This window comes from Dendropsophus ebraccatus, chromosome 1, assembly GCF_027789765.1.
Source record: "Dendropsophus ebraccatus isolate aDenEbr1 chromosome 1, aDenEbr1.pat, whole genome shotgun sequence".
Lineage (NCBI taxonomy): Eukaryota > Metazoa > Chordata > Amphibia > Anura > Hylidae > Dendropsophus > Dendropsophus ebraccatus.
In genome coordinates this window covers 159,512,131-159,530,545 of record NC_091454.1, presented here as the reverse complement: position 1 = coordinate 159,530,545, position 18,415 = coordinate 159,512,131, and the positions used below count along the sequence as shown (strand labels likewise).

At 46.3% G+C, this 18,415-nt stretch overlaps 1 protein-coding gene across 2 annotated transcripts in view; it reads left to right on the top strand.

The window, feature by feature from the left end:
- MAPK6 (mitogen-activated protein kinase 6) overlaps nucleotides 1-18,212 on the top strand; it is a 28,106-nt gene extending 9,894 nt beyond the window's left edge. Inside the window, exons 1-6 of one of the 2 annotated variants that reach the window (XM_069982835.1) lie at nucleotides 7,125-7,302; nucleotides 10,366-11,531; nucleotides 15,385-15,529; nucleotides 15,809-15,973; nucleotides 16,083-16,284; nucleotides 16,410-18,212. In XM_069982835.1, coding sequence (XP_069838936.1) covers nucleotides 10,977-11,531; nucleotides 15,385-15,529; nucleotides 15,809-15,973; nucleotides 16,083-16,284; nucleotides 16,410-17,505 — 2,163 coding nt within the window. In that variant the 5' untranslated portion in view covers nucleotides 7,125-7,302; nucleotides 10,366-10,976 and the 3' untranslated portion in view covers nucleotides 17,506-18,212. Of the gene's footprint in view, nucleotides 1-7,124; nucleotides 7,303-10,365; nucleotides 11,532-15,384; nucleotides 15,530-15,808; nucleotides 15,974-16,082; nucleotides 16,285-16,409 lie in introns of those variants that run through there. The other variant, XM_069982844.1, reaches the window with a different exon arrangement.
- Nucleotides 18,213-18,415: the final 203 nt, after the last annotated feature.

Sequence of the window (18,415 nt, the reverse complement as noted above, 5' to 3'; positions counted from 1 at the left end):
GTGTAAGAGTTGATGAGGGAATGAAGCTGAGGAGCTAGGCATGCCAGTAGTTGTAGTGCAGAACAGCAAGCACCAAGCTGCACTATAACCACAAGTTATCATGTTTAACATTTCAGGGAACGGCTCTACCGAGATCATGGGAATGCAAGTTTGCCAGCTAAAATGTATTGAGCAGATAGGTAAGCCCTAACCATACCAACTGCAACTAATACATTGGATAAACCCTTTAAAGTGACTCTGTACCCACAATCTGTCCCCCCAAACCACTTGTACCTTCGGATAGCTGCTTTTAAACCAAGATCTGTCCTGGGGTCCGTTCGGCAGGTGATGCAGTTATTGTTTTAAAAACAGCTTTTAAACTTGCAGCGCTGTGTCTAACAGCCGGGGCTTACATTTGTATATGCATTAGGCTGGCACAACCTCTCTGTCCTTCCTCCCCACCCTCCTCAGCATTAGGAATGCTCCAGGCAGATTGCTTCCTATTCCCCACCTGTGTGCATAATGAACATGGTCTGGATCATTAAGACACCTGTGCAAAGCTCAAATGTTCCTGGATCATTCCTAATTCTGAGGAGGGCGGGGAGGAGGGAAGGAGAGGTGTGCCAGCCTAATGCATATACAAATGTAAGCCCCGACCATTAGACACAATGCTGTAGGATTAAAAGTTGTTTTTAAAACAATAACTGCATCACCTGTCGAACGGACCCCAGGACAGATCTTGGATTAAAAGCAGCTATCTGATGGTACAAGGGGTTTGGGGGGTCAGATTGTGGGTACAGAGTCGCTTTAAGGCCATTGTCTCAGACACTGGTGTTAAATAGGCTTTGCAAGGTAAAACCATTGATAACCTGTCCACAGTATAGGCAACAGTTCATCAACAGTTGATCAGCAGGCTGCTGATTGGTGCCCACCCTACAGTAAGAACAAGGCCGGAAAGAGTTGGCTCTTTTCTCAGTGTAGTGGCAATGATGATACACTGCAGCATTGCCTCCTATTCACTTTAATAGAAGTTGAGACTGCAGTACCCTGGTGCTGCCACTACACAGGGAACAGAGTCAATTGCTTCCAGCTTTGTTTTCACTGTAGCGTGGGCACCAAACAACTGGACCGTCCAACTGCCAGACCTTTTTGTTGTCATGGTAAGCCACCACCAAATCTGCCTGACAGTGGCTTACCTCCCAATTCAGAATACAGAAACATATCTGCCAAGTTTAACATTCAAGTGTATGGGGGGGATAAGAAGAGACAGCTGTTGGCCATGTAAACAATCGTCTGACACCTACTAAAGGAGTATTGGCACCTCTATTGTGCAGAGATCCTGAGTTGCTTTGATCATGCAACCATGTCACCAAGACAAACCCAAAACAGTTAACAGCAGTAAAGATGTAAGACGGAACACAAAGGGTATCACATTTCATTGTCATTGTTAATGTAAACAGCAATTAACTAGAAGAGTTACCCTCCACTACAACATCCAGGTTCTATTCCTGTCTGGCAACAAGTAAAAACAATACTAAAGCAACAGTGCTATCTTTATAGGTGCTAGTAAAACTGGCAGGCTGAAACCCAGGCCATGTGACACAACATTTTACACCAGTTAAATATATACCCTCCATGTATACTCAAGTAATATAACAGGATTGGAATGAACTGAGAACTACAATTCACCATTATGCTATTTAGTATGCTAATAGTTTAAGCTGTTGAATTGGCCTCCAACCCCCCCTAGAATCCAATCTGATTGAGCATCTGTGGGATATGCTGGGAGAGCTAGTCACACCCCCGGAGGACCTGCCAGACCCTTTAAGCATTGTTTTCTGGTTTATTTTGGTGTCAGATACCGCGGGACCTCTTCTAAGGTCTTATGGGGTCCAGGCTTCAATGAATCAGACCTTTTTTTGGTAGGATGATGAAAACCTATACAGTATCAGTTATGTGTTTTTAATGTTATGGCTAATCAGATAATATAGCGTATGTTTATCGTACAATAACGTAGACAAAGATCTTCTGATCCAAGCACGTCCATCATGTTTTATTTAACTTCTCCCTAAGGGGTTGCCATGATACACCTCATACACGGAGCTGCTTTGCCTACAGTGGCTGCTTTGTAGACGCGTTGACTCATACACTTGGCTTCTTCTGTAACACCACAGCTCCTCACACAATAACTTCCTTAGATTTTTGGGCTTGTGCCAGGTTCATTGACACCCTTTCAAGGATGACAGAGGACCTTCAGGTGTCTGAAGTGGTGAGGCATACGTGTCTGGCAGATTCTTAGTGGAATACTAGTGTGACTATTGCTGGGTTTACACGGAGCGATAATTTGCCCCATCGTACGATTAACGATTTTGAAGTAACGATTTTTTTTTTTTATAATGATCAGCGTTTAGACTGTACGATATATCGTACAGAAAATTAGTTTTGCGATCGCTTAAGCCTATCTCACACATAGGGAAAATCAGTGAACGACTGTTTACACGGAACGATCGGCGAATGTTTTGCGAACGACGATTTAAGAACCTGTTAAAAGATCAAAATTAACGATTTTTCGATCGTTCGCCGCGTTTACACGTACGATTATCGTTCGAATTCGATCGGCATCGCGAAAATTCGCCCGATAATCGCTCCGTGTAAACCCAGCATTAGACTGTACTTTATATACAAAGTATCTGGAGCTGAAGAGGAAAGCAGAATGCTTCCTGTAACATCTTCCTGACAGTATCAGTTTATTACAAGCATGTTGATTTTATTTATTTGGGGGGAGGGGGGGTCTCGGTATTGTAGCGTATATCCCTGGTGATAAACCTCATTATGGCTGGCTTCACACTGGAAAAACACCAGCGGCCAGATATTAGCTGGAAGTCATTGGAAGTTTATGATCTGTTTTTTTGGTGTGGTGTTTCTCTCTCCTCTTTGGTGTTTGTGAGGGTGCAGCAATTTTTTTCTCCCACAGACGTCAATGGGATTCTTCTGGTTGTCTCTAACACCATTGCTGTGCATTTGGCGTTTTTATCACCTTTTGTGGTCCAGCAGCTGGGTCATGTGATAGCAGAGAGAAAAAAAAATTGGCACAGAAAAATGCCTAAACAAAAAAGAGCATTCATACAAAGTCAAAAACGCTTAAGGGTGCCTTCACACCTACCGTATCGCAGTAGAAAATCCGCTGCGGATCCGCAGCAGATTTAACTAAATGAACACAGCATTAAATACGCACTGTCAAATCCGCTGCGGATCCGCAGCAGATTTGTAAGTGCGGATTTAGTGCTGTGTTCATTCATTTAGTTACATCCGCTGCGGATCTGCTGCGGATTTTCTACTGCGATACAGTAGGCGTGAAGGCACCCTAAAAAAGGGTTGGAAGGGTTATTGGTGTACACCAGGCAGGGGCGCCTCTCACCCATGCTGCTAAGGCTGCCTTTACACAGAGAGATTTATCTGACAGATCATTGAAGCCAAAGCCAGGAACAAACTATGAACAGGGAACAGGTCATATAGGAAAGACAGATTTCTCCTCTTCAAATCCATTCCTGGCTTTGGCTTCAATAATCAGTCAGATAAATCTCTCTGTGTGAAGGCACCTGGAGGTGATGGGTGTGTTGAGGTCTACAGTTTCACATCTCAGTATGACTGAGAGCCTTGGTTGCTTCTTTTATTTTTTACAGAACCCTGAACCTAATATGGAAAACCTTGAAACCCCTTTAGTAATATTTGCCCCATTCTTGCCCGAGGGTGGCAGTGGCCGGAGTGCAGCCCCTCTTCTGATGGTGTGGAACTGCCCTGTACATCCCCTGGGATCCTGTTCCCGTTAGTGCAGCCCCTCTCCTGATGGATGATGGTGTGGCACTGCCCTGTACATCCCCTGGTACCCTGTGCCTGTAGTGCAGCCCCTGTCCTGATGGATGATGGTGTGGCACTGCCCTGTACATCCCCTGGTACCCTGTGCCTGTAGTGCAGCCCCTGTCATGATGGGTGATGGTGTGGCACTGCCCTGTACATCCCCTGGTATCCTGTGCCTGTAGTGCAGCCCCTCTCCTGATGGATGATGGTGTGGCACTGCCCTGTACATCCCCTGGTATCCTGTGCCTGTAGTGCAGCCCCTCTCCTGATGGATGATGGTGTGGTGCTGCCCTGTACATCCCCTGATATCCTGTGCCTGTAGTGCAGCCCCTCTCCTGATGGTGTGGCACTGCCCTGTACATCCCCTGGTATCATGTGCCTGTAGTGCAGCCCCTCTCCCGATGGATGATGGTGTGGCACTGCCCTGTACATCCCCTGGTATCTTGTGCCTGTAGTGCAGCCCCTCTCCTGATGGATGATGGTGTGGCACTGCCCTGTACACCCCCTGGTATCCTGTTCCCGTTAGTGCAGCCCCTCTCCTGATGGATGATGGTGTGGCATTGCCCTGTACACCCCCTGGTATCCTGTGCCTGTAGTGCAGCCCCTCTCCTGATGGATGATGGTGTGGCACTGCCCTGCACATGCCCTGGTATCCTGTGCCTGTAGTGCAGCCCCTCTCCTGATGGTGTGGCACTGCCCTGTACACCCCCTGGTACCCTGTGCCTGTAGTGCAGCCCCTCTCCTGATGGATGATGGTGTGGCACTGCCCTGCACACCCCCTGGTATCCTGTGCCTGTAGTGCAGCCCCTCTCCTGATGGATGATGGTGTGGCACTGCCCTGCACACCCCCTGGTATCCTGTGCCTGTAGTGCAGCCCCTCTCCTGATGGTGTGGCACTGCCCTGTACACCCCTTGGTATTCTGTGCCTGTAGTGCAGCCCCTCTCCTGATGGATGATGGTGTGGCACTGCCCTGTACATCCCCTGGTATCCTGTGCCTGTAGTGCAGCCCCTCTCCTGATGGATGATGGTGTGGCACTGCCCTGTACACCCCTTGGTATCCTGTGCCTGTAGTGCAGCCCCTCTCCTGATGGTGTGGCATTGCCCTGTACACCCCCTGGTATCCTGTGCCTGTAGTGCAGCCCCTCTCCTGATGGGTGATGGTGTGGCACTGCCCTGTACACCCCCTGGTATCTTGTGCCTGTAGTGCAGCCCCTCTCCTGATGGATGATGGTGTGGCACTGCCCTGCACATGCCCTGGTATCCTGTGCCTGTAGTGCAGCCCCTCTCCTGATGGGTGATGGTGTGGCACTGCCCTGTACATCCCCTGGTATCCTGTGCCTGTAGTGCAGCCCCTCTCCTGATGGATGGTGTGGCACTGCCCTGTACATCTCCTGGTATCCTGTGCCTGTAGTGCAGCCCCTCTCCTGATGGGTGATGGTGTGGCACTGCCCTGTACATCCCCTGGTATCCTGTGCCTGTAGTGCAGCCCCTCTCCTGATGGATGGTGTGGCACTGCCCTGTACATCTCCTGGTATCCTGTGCCTGTAGTGCAGCCCCTCTCCTGATGGATGGTGTGGCACTGCCCTGTACACCCCCTGGTATCCTGTGCCTGTAGTGCAGCCCCTCTCCTGATGGGTGATGGTGTGGCACTGCCCTGTACATCCCCTGGTATCCTGTGCCTGTAGTGCAGCCCCTCTCCTGATGGGTGATGGTGTGGCACTGCCCTGTACATCCCCTGGTATCCTGTGCCTGTAGTGCAGCCCCTCTCCTGATGGGTGATGGTGTGGCACTGCCCTGTACATCCCCTGGTATCCTGTGCCTGTAGTGCAGCCCCTTTCCTGATGGGTGATGGTGTGGCACTGCCCTGTACATCCCCTGGTATCCTGTGCCTGTAGTGCAGCCCCTCTCCTGATGGATGGTGTGGCACTGCCCTGTACATCCCCTGGTATCCTGTGCCTGTAGTGCAGCCCCTCTCCTGATGGATGATGGTGTGGCACTGCCCTGTACACCCCCTGGTATCCTGTGCCTGTAGTGCAGCCCCTCTCCTGATGGATGGTGTGGCACTGCCCTGTACATCCCCTGGTATCCTGTGCCTGTAGTGCAGCCCCTCTCCTGATGGATGGTGGTGTGGCACTGCCCTGTACATCCCCTGGTATCCTGTGCCTGTAGTGCAGCCCCTCTCCTGATGGATGATGGTGTGGCACTGCCCTGTACACCCCTTGGTATCCTGTGCCTGTAGTGCAGTCCCTCTCCTGATGGATGGTGTGGCACTGCCCTGTACATCCCCTGGTATCCTGTGCCTGTAGTGCAGCCCCTCTCCTGATGGATGGTGGTGTGGCACTGCCCTGTACATCCCCTGGTATCCTGTGCCTGTAGTGCAGCCCCTCTCCTGATGGGTGATGGTGTGGCTTTGCCCTGTACATCCCCTGGTATCCTGTGCCTGTAGTGCAGCCCCTTTCCTGATGGGTGATGGTGTGGCACTGCCCTGTACATCCCCTGGTATCCTGTGCCTGTAGTGCAGTCCCTCTCCTGATGGATGATGGTGTGGCACTGCCCTGTACATCCCCTGGTATCCTGTGCCTGTAGTGCAGCCCCTCTCCTGATGGTGTGGTACTGCCCTGTACATCCCCTGGTATCCTGTGCCTGTAGTGCAGTCCCTCTCCTGATGGTGTGGCACTGCCCTGTACATCCCCTGGTATCCTGTGCCTGTAGTGCAGCCCCTCTCCTGATGGATGATGGTGTGGCACTGCCCTGTACATCCCCTGGTATCCTGTGCCTGTAGTGCAGCCCCTCTCCTGATGGTGTGGTACTGCCCTGTACATCCCCTGGTATCCTGTGCCTGTAGTGCAGCCCCTCTCCTGATGGATGGTGGTGTGGCACTGCCCTGTACATCCCCTGGTATCCTGTGCCTGTAGTGCAGCCCCTCTCCTGATGGATGATGGTGTGGCACTGCCCTGTACATCCCCTGGTATCCTGTGCCTGTAGTGCAGCCCCTCTCCTGATGGTGTGGTACTGCCCTGTACATCCCCTGGTATCCTGTGCCTGTAGTGCAGCCCCTCTCCTGATGGTGTGGCATTGCCCTGTACATCTCCTGGTATCCTGTGCCTGTAGTGCAGTAGGTAAGGCCCAGCCTTGGTTATCACGCTGTAGTGCTCGGTGTACGGGTCCCGGTGTACCCAGCACAGCGCCCTCCCTCGGCGGTGCCCGGTGCTGCTCCCATACGCGCAGAGACTTTTGAATTCTCCCGCCTGTGTGACGCGGTCGCCTGCAGGGGGCGTTCCGGGTGACGCAGTAGGCGGCAGATCGGGTGTCTGCGAGTCTCCGCCCTCAGCAGTCAGTCCGAGTACATGGCGACTGCGGCAAAGAACAAGCGAGAAGACGCAGGGAGAGCGGAGCAGCTGAGCGGAGTCCCCGAGCCTCATCCCCGGTGCCTATCCTCCCTCCATATGACACATACGAGAGCTGTGAGTATCCCTCCGCCGAGCAGTGACAGCGGGAGCCGGGGCTCCATTGTGTGAGGACAGCCATGTCCGCGGCAACTCAACAATGGGACCCTGCTCGTCTCCTCACCCCGCCGCCTCCTCCCCTCACCCCATACACCGGGAGGCTCTCCGGGACATGGCTATGGCTGTAACCTTCACGGCCACTCGTGTGGTTGCCTTATGATTGCCGTTGTCCTTCCCTCTCCGTATAGTCCTGTATACGGGGCTGATATACGGTAGTGTGCCCCCGTACTTCAGTTACACGCCGCGTCTCCTTCCACGTAGCCGCCTTCAGTGTGCGGTAAGGAGCCGCCGTGCTATGCGTGACGCAGAGTGCGTAGTGGGGCTGTGAGGGGCCGTGGAGTGTGGCGTAGTGGTCGTTGTGAATCGCGCCCCCCGTACAGTGTGACTGACGTGTACCGGCATAGCTGGCGGCAGCGGGGAGGAGGCTGCGGGGCGTGCGGCCAATGGGGCGCCCTGTGCTGCCCTCCCCCTGCCGGCCGGCTCACAATGCGGTCAGGTGATGTTCCGGGCTATAATATAGCCGCATGTGTCTGCACGCTCGCTATAGCCGGCCCCAGTGTCTATGAGTCAGTTGAGCGGCTGCCATTGTCCTGTGTATCCGGCGGTGGGTGGTGCGGGACGGGGCTGTGTGGGGATGACTCACCCGAGCGCCTGCTGCGTGGAGCCCGGTGACTACTACACTGTGTGTCAGCAATATGCCGTCATCTCTGTAACTACAACCCCCATCATGTCCGACCACCTGCGGCTTCACTCCCCCGCCGGAGACAATGCACAGCTGATACGGGATTTCCCTGCAGATTGGCCAGACTGGTGCGTCATCAGTGACGTCACCGCCCCCAGCTGCGCTCATCAATGGGGACGGAGCTGTGTAGTGTGAGGGGTCCGCGAACTGGGGGGCGCCATGTTGCCGGGGCCACCTGTACTGCAGGGTCCGCGGCCTGGAGGGCGCCATGTTGCCGGGGCCACCTGTACCGCAGGGCCTGCTGCCTATTGTTCTCTATGAGGAGCCGTGTGCTCTGCCAGACATGGAGGATACAACAATGGCTTTCCTTGTCTTACTATTACCCACCTTTCTTACAGTTCTCTAACTCATACACATTTATTCATGATAAATCTTATCTTCCATTTTTTATTAAAACTATTTTATGTATTTGCTGAGTGTTCAGCTATTGTGCATCATATCAGTGATATGTGTTTGCTATGATAAAAGTGGGTAACCACCCCTAGATGCTGGGGTTACATGTGTCCCAGGGACCTGCACTCTTCCAGGTGTCAGATGTGACAAACCAAATCTTTTGCATCTCATATCCCATGTGTTGCCCTATAGGCCGAAATGGCCATGTGGGCAATGCTACATATTTACCAAATGAAATGGCTTCACTAGATCTGCATGCACCCTGTTCTGTCTCCTTGACTGCTGGATGACACACGTGTTGGGTGAATAGAAAAGTCACATGAGCCACATCCAAGAGGTTCCATACTATCTTATTCTTCAGAAAACCAGATCCATTGGATTCAATATGCCATAGTACAGATACATTTGGTACTTTTGAGTGTATACCACAGTGGTACTTTACATGTTTACATATCTGTGGGAACTGGTACAAGACACATTTGACTTTAATGGCCTGTGGCTTAGGTCATCTAGTGTATGAACATATTTATTTTGGTGTGCAAGGCATTTTTGGCTCCACTTAATAGACCTTTACGTGGGGAGATGATGTGAACGTACATGCTAGCAGACTACATGCTCACCACTATAGTCATTGGAGCCTATGCTAGTATTCCAACGTCAGCATCCCATTTTAACATTTATGCCAATGAATGTGTCAAAATTAGAGCAAAATCATGGTGTATAAAAAGTCCTAAAAGTTAAAGGGGTTATGCAGCGCTACAAAAACATGGCCACTTTCCCCCTACTGTTGTCTCCAATTTGGGTGGGGTTTTGAAACTCAGTTCCATTGAAGTAAATGGAGCTTAATTGCAAACCGCACCTGAACTGGAGACAACAGTAGGGGGAAAGTGGCCATGTTTTTGTACATGGCCACTTTCTTCTGGAGACAGCACCACTGTTGTCTCCAGCTTGGGCCGGGTTTGTCTGCTCAGTTCCATTGAAGTGAATGGAGCTTAATTGCAAACCGCACCTGAACTGGAGACTAGTCGTGTTGTCTCTGAAAGAAAGTGGCCATGTTTTTGTAGCACTTGATAACCCCTTTAAAGGGAACCTGTCACCCCCCGTACCGGGGTGACAGGCTCCCGACCCCCCGTTAGAGACCCCTATACTTACCTCATCCCGCCGGGTCCCGCTTCTGGATTCGGTCGGGTCCCGGAGATCTCAGCCGCTGCAGCCCGGCGCGCGCGCTGAGAGATGAGTCCAACACCCATAGAGAATGACAGGAGAGTCCAGCGCTCAGTCATTCTCTATGAGCGTTGGACTCATCTGTCAGCGCGCGCGCCGGGCTGCAGCGGCTGAGATCTCCGGGACCCGACCGGATCCAGAAGCGGGTCTCTAACGGGGGGTCTCTAACGGGGGGTCGGGAGCCTGTCACCCCGGCACGGGGGGTGACAGGTTCCCTTTAAGCATAGGGGACCACTCTTGAGTCCCACAGAAAAAAGTATATATCAAATACATTTAGACTACATTGAGCACGTTGGATGGATCTGGTGGGGGCTACGCTGCAGAAGACATTGGCATCCCTGCCACATTGGCTGGGGGTATGGTTTCCACAGCATTTAGATTCTGGACCCATATGTGGAAAAGCAGCCTAAACAAGAGAGAGAAGCTGTACCCAGTCAGACTTCCCCACTGTAGGAGAAGTGTAGTATTACATGTCAGTAAGTCAGGTGAATTCTTATCCTATGATACATGAACAGACAATGAACTTCTTTTTATGAGCTTTGGTTTTTTTTTCCACCCTTTGTTGTTGTTTATTTTTAGCCATATTAACCTCTTGATAGAAAATAAAACTCCCCCCCCCCCCCGTGACACTTGATGCTAACGTCACTGTCCTTCTCTTGCAGGGTTGGTGAGAATAAGATGGATAGCAGCTTTGATTGTGATTGTGGTGAGCTGGAGCCACCTGATCATTAACAGAATCACTCCTGTTTCATTCTAAGTCTGCCACGTTTTCTTCATCGGATGCACTGTATAGAAGAACTCAAATAATTTTTCTAGTGCTTACCAGCACCATAGAATGACGCTGCTCAGGACCAGTTCAACACTGAATGTATCTGCACTGTGAGGAGGATGTTCATAGAAGCCTATTTCTTGCATATTTATTCACCTTTTTGTTTCATGTTAACTTGTTTTGCACAGTAGAAGCGTGTGCATAGTATGTCATTTCATTCCGTTTCACTTCCATTGAGTGTTTTGGTTGATGTTTGCTGGAATGCTGCATCTTACGTGAACTATGAATACTGTCATTTTTATACAGTCAAAACTGAGCTTTAGCATTACTGCTTGCGGGATCCACCAGGCCTGGCAGGCTGATATGCTCTGAAAATTGGAGGAAACCATTCTAAAGAAGAGTTTTTTGTAAGGTGTATGAAACCTTTTCTTTAGAAGCTAGCAGCGGTTTATTGTGAAATATCCTAGAAGATTGAAAATTTCTGAAGAAAGCGAAGTAGCCAAAATGGCTGAAAAGTTTGAAAGTCTCATGAACATTCATGGGTTTGATTTGGGCTCCCGTTATATGGACTTAAAACCGCTTGGCTATGGTGGCAATGGCTTAGTTTTTTCTGCTGTTGACAATGACTGTGATAAGCGAGTGGCTGTGAAGAAAATTGTGCTGACAGATCCCCAGAGCGTCAAACATGCTCTGCGGGAGATCAAAATAATCCGGAGACTCGATCATGAAAACATTGTTAAAGTATATGAAATTCTCGGCCCCAATGGAAACCAACTAACCGATGATGTGAGCTCCCTAACCGAGCTGAACTCTGTTTACATTGTTCAGGAGTACATGGAGACCGATCTTTCAAAGCTCCTTGAGCAAGGCCCTCTACGTGAAGAGCACGCCCGGCTATTCATGTACCAGCTGTTACGTGGGCTTAAGTACATCCACTCTGCTAACGTGCTACACAGAGATCTCAAGCCAGCAAACCTGTTCATTAACACCGAAGACCTGGTTGTAAGGATTGGAGATTTTGGTCTTGCACGTATTATGGATCCCCATTACTCCCATAAGGTGAGTAATCTGTGAACTTGTTATGAATGGGTTGATAGGACGGCACAAACAAGTGGACTGCATGCTGTGCATTTGTAATAGTGTAGCTAAGTATGACACGCTAAGAATATATTGCTTTGTAGATTAACAAAGAAAAGGTTTAGGTCTTTTGAATTATGTTCTAAAGATTTTAGTTCTAAAGTCTCATTGGAACAAGTCTAGTTAGGCAGCTATCACTAAGTTACCAATGTAAACAGATTATCATATGGATCAAACAAAGATTTGGTGGATTAGTTCTGTGTTCTGTTTACAGGTAACACGTAATGGCAAACTACAATAGCATGGTGATATTTATGCAGACAAACCCTTGTATTTAGCAAACGTGGTAGAATCCTGTTTAATTTCGGTTGGCGGGTATACAGCCATCAGACATAAAACCACAGACTAGTAATGTGAATAGCATTGATGAAATGGCACCTGTCAAAGTAATAGCAAAAAAGGGGCAGGCATAAACATCTGAGATTGTGATGGCTAGATGACAAGGTCAGATCATTTCCAAAATGGCAGGTATTGTGTATTCCCAGTGTGCCGTGGTTGGTACCTAGCAAAAGTGGTCTAAGGAATAATAGCTAGCCAACCTGTGACAGCTATGGGCAAACAGGAGCCATTACTGTACATGGTGAAAGAAATTTTGTTGTTATAGAAAGAATAAAAGAATATGCAGATTTTTGTCTATAGGGCTGTATAGCCAAAGACCAGTTGGCTTGCCTATGCTGACCCTGTCCACTGTTGAATCAACACATGAGCATCAGAACTGGACCATTAAGTAATTTAAAGAGACTGCCAATAGGTGTATGCTGTCCTATTTAAGTGATGGGAGATTCTGAACAGAATGATGTATCACACTGTTCTGTGCAGCTAATTCTGAGAGAGTCCTTTCCATTATGTGCATGAGCTCAGTAGTCCTGGATGTTCATGAGCACCAGAAAACTCTGCCCACCAGCTGCTGATTGGCAGTTATCTATCCATGCTGTATATAGGCAGTCACCTGTCAATCAGCAGAACAAAATTATGTAAGCGATGTCACTAGTTAATGCTTCTCTCATTTAAGGCAGCATAATCCTCTTGACAGAAGAACCACCTAAACATTGTTGCGAACAAAGTATACTTCCTGGCAGCAGTATTCCCAAATAGCAATGGCCTCTTCATTAGAATAATGCCCCACCAATCTGCAAGTATTTGGGAATGCTTTGAGTTACATGATAAGGAAAACATGTCCAGTCCATGTTGTATTGGTTCTAAGAACTTTACCAAAGTAATTATATGGTTTTAGTGGCACAACTGAGTGGTGTTATAACACCTATTTATACCGTCTGGGGGTCCATAGAAATACACCTTATGGGTACAAACCCACACACCTATACACAGCAGATACGCAACAAATACGCAGCAGATTTGTTGGTACAGATTTGATGCTGTGTTCAGTTATTTAGATATAATCTGCTGCGTTTTTGCTGCGTATTTGCTGCGTGTTTGCTGCGTATCGCAGCAGTAAATACGCTGCTTATACGGTGTGTGGGTTTATACCCTAAAACTTTTTCTTTGAAGACCTGTTCACACTGAGCAAAACTCTGAGACACCTGCCTCAGTGTCCCACAGTGTCTCTATGGGAGGGCTTGTGCGCCTCCGCTTCCATCGCTCTCTACTCAAAGAATTTACATGTCCTACCGTAGAGACACTGTGTGACACCAAGGCAGATGTGATTCTGCGGCGGGGAGCTCTGAACATATCCTAACACAGTGTATGAGTGCTTATATTGTTGGCTCAAGCTGACGTACTTTAGGATTGAGCTGACCTGTTCTGTCAAATGTAGTTGGTGGTATGGAGGCCTTGTTGGGAGCTAAATACAAGTGATGCCTCTACATTTAGACTTGTTCCTGTTCTTTTTGGTGACATGGCACCAGATGAAGAAATGACTTTAGACAATCTTTCTGGTTTATTCACATGCTGGTTTGTGTGTGTGTGTGTGTTTTTTTGTTTGCATTTTGCTGCAGTATTGTGAAACTTAAAGTGCAGCACTTTTGCAAAAAACATGGCCAACCACAACTTGCATGTGAGTAAGAACTTGTGGCCTCGAGCAATGATCTAGTGCACTGAAAACTAAAGAGATGCATTTTTGTAGGATTGTAGCTTGCAGATTTTATTAAATAAATCTGTGTAAGAACAAGTTTCAAACAAATGAGACTTGTGAGATTTCTTATGAGCACCATGTCCATCCTGTTATGCACCGTAATTACTGGATAACCTCAATGGGGATTTGCACACAACACACTGTTTAGGGACATGGTTAATGCTGGCTGGATAAATTATATGATAACCCTACGTTTATAGTGAATTGTATACCATTATTTCCAGTTTAATGACTAGGCATTGCAGGTTTAGGACTTTTTTTTTTTTTTTGTGAATCTGAACCCAAGTTTTTAGTCACTAAATGTGAACTCGGGAACGGCTATGCACTGCAGCCTGATATATCTCTTCAATTGTATTCAGTCTTGAGGAATTCCTGGCTTAATAGGTGTTTGCACTTTTGGGCCAAGTTCCCACACAGTATTTTTGCTCAGTATTTTGCAACCAAAGCCAGGAGTGGACTGAAAACACAGAAACGCTATGGTCACACACTGTTAAAATTGAGTAAATGGCCGTCATTTAATGGCAAATAATTACTGCTATTTTAAAACAACGACCATTGTTTTGAAATAATGGCTTTTATCTGCCATTAAATGACGGCCATCCACTCAATCAGCATTAGAATCCGTCCGCCTGGAGAAGGTGGATGCAGCCTGAGGACTGCCTAGAAAACCTAGATACAGCCTGTTGCAGTGTTTTCAGGCAGTCCTTAACCTGCATTCACCTTCTCCAGGTGGCGCCATTCAAGTGATGATGATTCAGGTTCATGCATACCCTAACTTGTGGCAGGTTTGCTTCTCTGTTCCCTAATCAGAATTGCTGCTTCTGAATTGTCTGTACGGTTCTTACCCCAGACCAGTTCTCATGGTTAATGGAGGAAGCTGTTACATAAGGTTTCCTAACAGCTGACTGGCTTGTCGCCTGACCTCACATTCACCTCCAAGCTACCATGAATATGACTTGTCCACGTCTGCGAGCTTCATCCCATAGATTCATTCAATGATAAACGCCTTAGAACTTTCTGAAATACACATATAAATAAGAAATATACCATAACAAATATGGAAGGTTACATATACAATTGAGAGCAGCCAAGTTTGTTAACATATAGACGCATCTCCATATATATATCGCCTACTAGTGTTTTTAGCCAAAAAGTCTACAGCGCTGACTAGTATTTGACATGGACGCCAAGATAATTTTGACTAGTGTAGGCTACTTAAGCAGACGTTCTGTAAGGCTGTCATTAGGACGTTATCAAAATATTTGCATTGTTAACAACACGTTTCAATGGCCAAACTGGGAAAGGCTTTGGGGGAGATTTATCAAACATGGTGTAAAGTGAAACTGGCTGAGTTGCCCCTAGCAACCAATCAGATTCCACTCTTCATTCCTCACAGACTCTTTGGAAAATGAAAGGTGGAATCTGATTGGTTGCTAGGGGCAACTGAGCCAGTTTCACTTTACACCATGTTTGATAAATCTCCCCCTTTGTCCCCTTTGCACTTTCTCACAGTCTCACAAAGTCTGCCCTGTGGTTGTAGCATCAAACTAGCAGTAGTACATTAGCCAGTGGGGAAGTCTTTGCAGTGAAGAAGAGACATTCATTTCTCAGCAGAACTTCTAATAGCTGCAATGTTTCACTAGAAATGTTGAGATTATCACCTTCTTTGTTTCTTCTCCTCAGGGTCATCTTTCTGAAGGCCTTGTCACTAAATGGTACAGATCTCCTCGCCTTTTACTTTCACCCAACAATTACACTAAAGCTATTGACATGTGGGCGGCTGGATGCATATTTGCTGAGATGCTGACTGGAAAGACTCTGTTTGCAGGTTAGTAGTAATTTAACTGAGAATTTATTTTTATTTAATGCAAAATAATGGCCTTAGGCTCAGTTCACACTACCCTTTAAAACAAAAATGTGTTCAATGCATTATTCATGGGAATGTGCTAAATATATACCCTTTTGCTGCCTTAGAAAATATTTTGACTGCAAAGTAATTTTTTCCCCTTTTTTAACGCGATATCTGCATTCTTTCTGTCCTTTATACAAGTGCTTTTAGCAGCTTGTAACTTCGTTGTGTAATTCTGCATTCCCTTTGCTTCTAAAGGTGCTCATGAACTTGAGCAGATGCAGCTGATCTTAGAATCGATACCTGTTGTACATGAAGAAGATAGACAAGAACTTTTAAATGTCATCCCAATCTATATAAAAAAGGATATGTCTGTGCCACATACTCCTCTGACACAGCTGCTCCCAGGCATCAGCCCCGAAGGTAAGTTCACAACATGGTTAATAAATGAATTCTTTCAATATGTAAATGTTTTTACCTTGCTGGGGAAAAGACATTTGTAAAGGGTATTTTCTTTTTTTCCTCCTAACAGCACTAGATTTCCTGGAGCAAATTCTAACATTTAGTCCTATGGATCGACTAACGGCAGAAGAAGCTTTGTCTCACCCATACATGAGCATCTATTCATTTCCATTGGATGAGCCAATTTCCAGCCACCCATTCCATATTGAAGATGAGGTTGATGATATTTTACTGATGGAGGACAACCAGAGCCATGTTTATAATTGGGAAAGGTACATCTATCAATACTTAGCTGTTTATTTTACTAAGGATACTATGGATAACACTAAGCTTATTGCTGCTGACATCACTTGCTTGAAGGATGGAAGAAATACTAAGGTTCTGTTTGTCATTTCAGATATCATGATAGTGAGTATTCAGACCATGAGTGGCCTATACACAATAATTTTGAAGGTGATGAAGTCCAACGTGATCCAAGGGCTCTCTCTGATGGAAGTGATGAGGAAGAGGTGCAGGTTGACCCTCGCAAATATATGGATGGAGATCGAGAAAAATATTTGGAAGATCCAGCTTTTGACCCATACTTTTCTGCTGAGCCTTCTTGGCAATATTCAACTCACCATGAGAACAAATATTGTGATTTGGAGTGTAGTCATACATGTAACTTCAAAATGAGGTCCTCATCCTATCTAGATAATCTGGTTTGGAGGGAGACTGAAGTGAATCATTATTATGAGCCAAAACTAATCATAGATCTGTCTAACTGGAAAGAGCAAAGTAAGGAGAGGTCTGATAAAAAAGGCAAATCAAAATGTGAAAGGAATGGTCTGGTGAAAGCTCAGATAGCTCTTCAGGAAGCTTCACAGCAGTTAGTTGATAAAGAAAGGGAGAAGCGTAAAGAATTTGACTTTGATTCCTTTATAGCAGGTACCATTGAGCTCAGTTTGCAGCATGATTCTTCCAGTGTTGACAAACTCAACGACTTGAATAGCTCTGTCACACAACTTGAATACAAATCCTTAATATCAAAGTCTGTAAGTCTAGAGAAACAGGAGAAAGGAATGGCCAACTTGGCACAATTGGGTGCTCTCAACCAAAATTCTTGGGACAGTCCAATCTTAAGTGGTGAAGACTGTTTCCTTATAGACCAGTTTTGTTGCGAAGTAAGAAAAGATGATCACGTAGAAAAGGAAAATACCTATACAGGTTACTTAGATAACTTATTTAGTAAGAAAGAAGAGGCAGAAGTGTTAGATCCTGAGCCAACAGAAGATGAAAAGTTTGGGAGTAAAGAGAGTGAGGAAGACATCTTGAGTTTTAGTGGAGACTTCATTCTTAGTAAGCAGCTGGATTGTATTGGTATTCCCCAATTTCAGAATCCTCTTGGTTCGCCCCTTAAATCGATACAAGCCACATTGACGCCTTCTGTAATGAAAACATCACCACAAATTCCCCGCAAAACGTACAGCAGCATTCTGAAACATCTGAACTAAAACACTCAAAAATTTCTTTACATATCTTTTCTCAATTGTCATATTTTTTTTATTTTCTACTTTATTCCTTTCTACATAACATCTTTTTCTTACTTGAAATGTATTTTTAGTACGTATTTAACATTTTAGTTTTGTTTACCATTGTTTTTATGATCTAGAATTACTTTCTACATTTTAATTTTAAACTGGCATGGCATTTGCACACAAGGAAAAGAAAAAAAAAAACAACAACAAAATAATGCAACATAGGTGGAGACAGGAAAAATGCACTAAATGAAGTCTAAATCGAATCAATTGCTATCATTCTCAGAATCCAATGATATTGCCTTGAAGTAAACACAGTGAGACATTACATATTTTCATAAAAATGTCAGTTTCAGACTTTATTTTTCATCTAGTTCATTGCGTTTTTTAGATTTTTTTTTTGTGTTCATTTCTTGAAACACATGATACCAGCAGCAACTGAAGAATGCAGATTTTGGTACGCATGTGTTATCTACCTCAAGGTAACAGTAGGTGGTCACTTATTGGCCATCAGTAGTGCTATCCATCACGCACCTCTGTTAAGCCAGCATTATTGTAGTAGCTATTCCTAAATGAGAATTTGCAGAGATGTTTATAAATGTTCTGGATTGCATCCTATGTAGTGAAGTGTTTTAATATGCAGTATATTATTTATTATATCACACAGTTATGGAAATGGATGTCTTGAATGGTTTCAAGACACGCTGGGCATCTACCATCTCTCTGATTGTGAAACAGCTCAGTATGGCCAATTGATTAACACTATACTGGGATGTCAACATCTAGAAAGCCTTAGGTTGCCCAGGTCTTGAATTGATTTTTTTTATTTACGGTTTACATTGTTGTATATTTAACCTGCATATTAACAAGCTGTGTCTTCACTTTT